The following is a 7273-nucleotide window of genomic DNA, read 5'->3' as shown; positions in this document are numbered from 1 at the left end:
ACTCCAGCGAGTCTGTGGGGCCTCGGCCCACCCCGGAGCTGGGGCCGCCCGCCCTCCCGGCTCCCAGGCTCGCTCATGCCAAGGCCTGTTGCGTGATTCCAACTTGGGCTGACATTCCCTGCCCCGGGCGCTCCAGCGTAGGCCTCTTAATCATCTTGTCTGCTGCAGATCCTCGACACCAGCCAATTTACTGCCCCGTCTCTCCTCGCTGGTTTCAGGAGGGGGAGGGGAATGCGCGCAAAGGAGGGGAGGGCACATTCAACCGCGGGAGAAAGGCTGGCACCAGCTACTGGCACTCAAAGAAAACCACGGAATTTGGAGCTGGGGGGAGGGAGAGCAGGAATGGGGGTCTGCTAGGCAGCGGCTGCTTAGAGAAGTTAGAATGACGGGGTCAATGAGCTTCAGCTCAGGCCTATCCTAGCCTGGGAAAACAATGTAGGAATGGGAATGAACACTGGATTTGTAGCCTCCCTGTCCTTCCCAGAGCCTCACTCCCTGACCACACTCTGTTGTAAGCTAGACTCCATGCAGGCCTCCAAACTGGCCAGAAAAGACAGGATTTTTCTCAGGATGATGCCACTGCACCTAGAAAGTCACCCCCATCTCGTGTCTGCTTGTTGGCAGAGGTGATCTGAAGACGCACAAGGATGGCCTGAATAGTCATCCTAGAGGAGAGGCTAGCAGGGCTCTTCGGCCTGCCCCTAATTTCCTCTCCAGTAGAGGCTGGTCCCTTCAGAGCGGATGGCTGAGGTTCAGTTTCTCATGCAAGAAGGGCCTGGAGCTGAGCTCTCTCAGCTCTAGAGCGCTGCTCTTCCACATGAAGCCGGGAAGGCCTCTGGGTAGCTCTGGGCCTCATAATCGGAGGCAAGAGTAAAGCCTCCCTGTTTGGGGGGCATTGGGATAAAACGATGTACTGCTAATAGCAAAAGTGAGTGCTTACCATATGCCAGGCACTGTCACATCATTGTCTCATCATATGCTCACAAAAACTCTGAGATAGCTGTCACTATTTCTCCTATCTTATAGATCTGCAAACTGCAGCAGAGAGAGGTTAAGGTGGGTACCCAAAGTCACAGAGTCAGTGACTAAAACTAAGATGGTTTTGTTGTAGGCCTCAGTGCTTTGAAGGAAAGGGACTTTTAGTTCAGGCCTGCATTACCCACTTGCCCCTGGCCTTTGCAGAGAACGACCGAAAGTAAGGTGACTTCCCAAACTGGAAGCTGAAGCTGGTTGGGTGGGACCCAAAGTGGAAGGCAGAGCTGAATGGTGTGTGGGCCTTTCCCTTCGGAGAATGCGTGGTGGAAGGGTGCCACTCCACCATGATGTGCAGCAGTCTCTGTGTGAATGTGCCTGTATGCATGAGTGTGCTTATGTGGGTGTGTGTGTCAGAGTACAAGAAGATGCGCGTGCATGAATTTTTGTCAGTGTTATGTGTGTGACGCAGGAGTGTGTCACGGTGTGTGCGTGAATGAGAGTATGCGATAGTATAGATGTAACTGTAAGAGTCAGTGTGTGATTGTATGTGTGTTAGCGCAGCCCTGTGTGCCGGGGTCGCCCTACATTCCAGAGCAGCCAACCGAGTTTCCCGAGGACCGGGGTGACTCACTGAGTTCTCAGCTCAGCCAGCCCCAGAAGGGCCACAGGGCAAACAGAGGGAAGGGTCCAACGTAGGGGTCTGACCCCGGCCTCGGCAGCGCTCAGGCTGCGACTGCAGGTCCTCCGCTGTGGCTCGGAAGCACTGCCTGGCCAACAGCACGGGTGCGGGGGCGGCAGAGACCGCCCAGGCGCGGGGCAGTGGCGCCGGCGCTGGAGGGGCCCGGCGGGCGGAGGCTGCAGCCGCCCCGGCGCTGAGTCACTCACCGCGCCTCGAGCTGGCAAACCCCGCGCCGAGACTCGAGTGCCCGCAGAGCGTGAACATTTCGGGGAGGCCCGCGCGGAGCGCGCCTGTTCTCGCCTGGCCGCGCCTCACCGTTCTCGAAGCCTCTGAAAGATGTAAATGTCACTCTTGGCTGGCCAGGTTCCCCGCCCGGGCAGAGGCTCGAGGTTCCAGGTCATGACACCAAGGAACAAGCGCACACATCCAATGAAAACAATAATTTATTTAAATAATCTCTTCATATTGTAAAATCAACATTAAGAGCATGTTGTTTTCATAATAAATAACCCCAAAATACCTTTCATTTCAAGAACAAAGACGTTAGGATAAGATAAAACAAAACCAAATCAGTAGCTTAGTTTAACTGAGAAAATTTTCAAAGGGAAAAATAAAATGGAGGGGTTGCTGAGGTCACTGCTAAACCGCAGTTTTCACAAGTGGGGGTTACAAAAAAAGTCTGAAAAGACAAGTATTTTTATACAAATAAATCAGTGGGAAAATCTGCACAGACACCTTTATTTACAAACTCTATGTCGAAGTCCAGCCTAATAATCCTGAATAGGTTTTAAAAAAGATAATTTAAACACATTTTTTGCAGTGTCCACATATTAAAAAATCATTTTTTCCCCAACGTCAAAATGAGGTCATCCGCAAAGGCACCTAAACTTTTAAAAAAATAAAAATAAAAAAACTCCACTGGTGATGGATGAGGAGAGAGCTAAGGGAGCGTTCCTGGGGGAGATCTAAGGCGGGGCAGAGTGGGGCTCCAAAGGCTGGAGACAGCAGGGCAGAAAAAAAGCGGCGGGCCGCCCGGGTCACGGGGGCGTGTGGGGGAGGGCGCGCAGGCCGGGGAGGTCAATCAGCCCAGCCGACTGGAGCTGGGCCTGGGGGTGGGCACGGAGAAAGGAGCCTCAGAGCACCCAGGAAGGCTCGCGGGCGGGGGAGGCGTCCCTCCCTGGACTCAGCTCATGGCCCGCGGCGAGGAAGGCGCCCGACCGCCTTGCGGGGCGCGGAGGGGAGGGGAGGCATGTCCGAGGCGGGGCTCAGGCGGCCAAGGCGGCCAAGGCAGGCGGCCCTGCCGAGGGCGGGGGGGAGGGGGTGCCTCCAAGAACCTTCCAGTTCCTGGCCGCTCGGTGGCCGCGCGAGGGAGCAGGGCCCGTGGCAGGCCATCACGGGCCGCTCCTCCCTGAGGGTGGGAGGCGTCTGCGGGCCGGTTGGAGGGACCCTCTGGCTCTTGGGGCGAGCACTGAGGATCACCGGTCTCTGCTCTCTCAGTCTCTGGCGTAGTCTCCCTCGGGTTAGAAAATCGTCCCCGCGCTCACCGGGGCGCCCCCGCCGCCATGGTGGTGGTGGTGGTGGTGGTGGTGGTGGTGGTGGTGCGGCTGCGGGGTCTGCGTTGGGTGCAGCAGCGGCGCGGCAGCCTGCAGGTGTGAGGCAGGGCCCGAGGCCTGGTGGTACCACGGGTAGTTGCCCAGGAAAGCCGAGGCCGCGCTGCTCGGGCTGGAGCCCGAGCTGCCCGCGCCGCTGCCGCCGCTGCCCGGGCCGCCGCCGCTCCCCATCCGCTGCGGCGCGCTGAAGTCCCAGGAGGCCGGCGCCGACACCGGCGGCGAAGCACAAGGTGGCGAGGTGCTGGCCCCGGGGTGCTGTTCCGAAGGGATCTCACCGCTTTTCCACATCTTCTTGAACTTGGACCGGCGGTTCTGGAACCAGATTTTGACCTTTGTGGAAAAGGGACCCAAGCGTTAGTGGAAGAACCTGGATCTGGGGGAGGGGAGGGGAGGAGGGGTAGAAAGCACGCTGGGCAGGTAAGCGGATCACGTAGCGAGGCCTTGGAGGCTGGGCCGGCTTCCACTCTACTGGGAGGTAATCTCAGAAAGTCGGAGACAGCTGGTGTGGGTGCACCGTGGTGATCGTGACAGCGGGAGAGGGTCAGGAGGGCCAATTATTTTACCCGCTTAATCAGTATCGCGCGGAAAGCCTATGTGGAAGCGGATTTCTGCCCACCCCGGTCCTTTCGTTTTCTCACACGCGGCGGCGCCCTGGGGGATTTCAGCTTCAGGCGTAGAAGTTTAGGCCCCCCAAGGCGCGGGCCTCGTAATCCTTTAAATTACTTTAAAAATACTTTTTAAAACGTCGTCCTGACCCCGCCTGCTTTCCAGCTATCCCGGGCCAGCGCGCTCCTCTTCCCCTCCAGGCCGGGAGACTCACCTGAGTCTGGGTGAGGCCCAGAGACGCCGCCAGCTCCGCTCGCTCGGGGAGTGCCAGGTACTGAGTCTTTTGGAAACGCCTCTGAAGGGCCGCCAGCTGGAAACTGGAGTAGATGGTGCGGGGTTTCCGGACTTTCTTTGGCTTCCCATTCACTATCCGAATTTCAGGCTCGAGGTCCTCTTTCTCTGCAACGCAAAGCAATCGTGAGAACAGCGCAATCAGGGGGCCCCAAACAGTTCCCGCTGGGCGTAAGGGCCTGGCGTGGGACTTGGCCTGAGCCGGGAAGCGGGTTCTCGGAGACGCAGCGGGGCGCTCAGAGGGAACTTCGCTAAGTGCGGACTCGCGCCGCCATCGAACCCGGGAGCTGGATTCTCCGGGAATGGGAAGAAGGAGCCAACCGGAGAGAAAGGAGGAGCAGGTGGTAAGGAAATGAGGTTACCGTGAAGCATGCACCGCGCGCCTCCTCAGCCCCCCAAAGCCAACCGGTCCCACCAGCCGAGCACCGAGGGACGTACCCAGTGACCCTCGGCAGATTGGTGGTTGAGAAAGGTAAAAGGCGCAGGGCGGGCAGGGAGCAGACAGTGTAAACGGCAAGGGTTCCGGATGGATCCCCGCCCCAAACAATTTTATCCCACCCATCCCAGTAACTAGACTGACTTGTCCCCCTTGACGCCAGCCTTGTGCATACCAGGTTCGTTGTTGGCCGGGGAAGAACTGGTCCCGTAGGGTGCGTAGGAGGTGTAGGCGGCGGTGTAGCCCAGGTCGTAGCCGCTCTTGGCGGAATAAGGGACGTTGTTGAGGCCGCTGGCGTGGTACTGGTAGGAACCCATGTGCGCGTAGGGCGAGCCCCCACTGCCGCCGCCGCCGCCCGCCGGGTGCTGCTGGTTGGTGTAGTAGCTGCTGTCGGTAGCTGTGGACACCGGGAGCGTGGGCGACTCCTGGGGCTTGTGGAGGCTGCTGCCGTTGCTGCCGCCGGGGCCAGCGCCGCCGCCGCTTGGGGGCTGCTGGTGCTGGTGGTACGTGCTGGAGGCCGTGATCTGGGTTGAGTGCATATCAGCCACCAGACTGTCAAAGACTCCAGTCATCCTGGCCCGGGACGGGAAAGAGCAGGGGTGGCGGGCGCTAGGGGGGAAGCGAGGCGCCTCCTCCGTCTCTCCCTGTCCCCTCCGGCAGCCAATGTAATTACGGGGGGTGAGAGAGGGTGGGGAGGAAAACAAGAAATGTGGCAACGGTCTGGGCAACTCCTCCTCCGGGGGAGGCGATCACCGTGCACTGCTCGGGACAGCTGCCGCCGGCCGCATCCTCTCTCCGCCTCTCTACCCGCTCGGCTTCTTGCCCAGCGCTGGCTTGGGCGGGGGGCGGGCCGTGGAGGGGGCAGGGGTGGCGGGGCCAGGCCAGGGCTCCGGGAGGCGGGAGCAGGTGAGCAGCCCAGAGCGGCCTTACGATTGTCTGCGGGGCGGGTTCGGGCAGGGTGGGCATTTAACACTCGTCACGTGAGCGCAGGCGACGTCACCTAGCAACAGCCAATCCCAAGCGCCGGGCCGCGGGGCCACAGGCGCTCGGGTACGCCCGGCCGGGGGGCTGGTGTCACAGGGCGGGCGCTGCGGCTGCTGTGGTTGCGGGCGCAGACAGGCCGCTGCTGAATGTGAGCGGCGAGCCGAGGGATTGGGGAAGGGGCGCGGTGGGGAGTCAGGGCGGCCGGCAGCAGTAGGACTGAAGGCGTGAAGACGGAGACTGGCATTTCGTCTCAGAGGAAGAAGACATGGGGTCTTCCATCCCATTCTGTGTACAGGCGCCAGCCAGTTCCAATGATTCGTATCTTCCTGTCCGAGGTCAGCGTTCATACATTAATCAAAGCGGTGCCGAGAGTCGGGCCAGGGCTAGCTCCGCTTTTCCTCGAAGTGTCTGGCGGTTACTCTTGTCAGTCACTCGGCACTTGACAAAGTCAATTGATTTAAATTATCCATAAAACTCGTATAATAATACCTACTTCCACATACTTCCTAACCAACCCACAGGAATATTAGGCAATTAATTAGATAATGTTTAAACGATTTCTTTCTCGTTACTTGTGAGAAAAGCTATATAAATTCAAAAGTATTATTACTAATGATATATTTGAAACCATTTTTTTCCCTTGTACTTTCCTGATAGGGGGACACTTCGAGCAATTATGTATATTTGGTGGTTAATTGACAGGAGAAAAGCGATCCCGGTTATTTCCTGTCTAGGTTGGAATGCTTGACCAGATGGTCTTCAACGTTCGTTCTAATTCTAAATTCTGTATGTTTACGACAAAGAAGTGGAATAATACTTAGGTGAGAGAGTCGTCTCGATACTAGAAGTCTTGGTAAACTTTCAGAAACAAATAGAAAAAAGTTTTATCTCAAGCACATAACCCTATTTTACAGTTCATTCAGTTTAGGACCCTATTTCGTACTGTCACGGCAATTTCTTCTTTTAAATCTGAATTGGCGACTTCCTCCACATCAGTATTTCCTAGTGGTTGGGGACCGTGGTCCGGAGTTGAGGGACACTCGCCTTTACTGGACTCTCCAAGACCGCGGTTCCCGCGGCAGTGCTTGCCTTGTGGCGCCACCTGCTGGAGGTGTGCATGGTTGCAGCGGGCCCAGTAGACGGTCTAATCACGCTGAGGCGCCAGTCTCTGAAACCCCCCAAAAGAACAAAATAGTAATTAAAAGCCACAAAATTGTGCTAGTGCGAGCCATCTGAAGCACCCCTTCCTAAAGACATAACATGTCGCTGAAAGAACTTGTTTCAACAGCTGCCTAATGGAAAACAAGTTGATACTTTGAAAAATATGATCTTGGTCTTCTTCCCCAGAAAAAGCAAGTGTGTAATTAAAACTCCAGCATCCACACACAGCTCACTCTCTACGGAATAATGAAGAAGGTAATCCACCCTCAAATCTGCCTGGATTTAGTTCCCAGCCTTCCTTTTGGTTAAGGAAGGCTCTTGATGGAGGCTGGTGAACTAGTGAGAAATGCTTGGGACTGCATTGCTTTGCCGCCGTGCTCAGCCTGCTGCTTTGTGGGCCCCAGTTACAAAGCTAACCTCTAGATATTTAATCAATATTGCCTTTTGGTGTCTTGACTCCAGATTCCGAGTCTTTCTGTCACCACAGTGGTAGCTGCTTTGGTCTGATTTAGAAATTTCCCCCCTGAAAAT

General features: G+C 56.7%; 1 protein-coding gene across 1 annotated transcript; it reads right to left on the bottom strand.

The window, feature by feature from the left end:
* Positions 1-3174: 3174 nt before the first annotated feature.
* On the bottom strand, positions 3175-5169 carry DLX2 (distal-less homeobox 2). Its single transcript, XM_040637565.1, has 3 exons — positions 4773-5169; positions 4085-4269; positions 3175-3594 (listed from the first exon to the last, which is right to left on the bottom strand). The coding sequence occupies exons 1-3, from the start codon at positions 5167-5169 to the stop codon at positions 3175-3177; spliced, it is 1002 nt and encodes a 333-aa protein (XP_040493499.1).
* Between the last annotated feature and the right edge of the window lie 2104 nt (positions 5170-7273).

The sequence above is a fragment of the Ursus maritimus genome, unplaced genomic scaffold (assembly GCF_017311325.1).
Source record: "Ursus maritimus isolate PB19 unplaced genomic scaffold, ASM1731132v1 scaffold_1, whole genome shotgun sequence".
Taxonomy (NCBI): Eukaryota; Metazoa; Chordata; class Mammalia; order Carnivora; family Ursidae; genus Ursus; species Ursus maritimus.
This window is presented reverse-complemented; position numbering and strand designations above follow the sequence as displayed.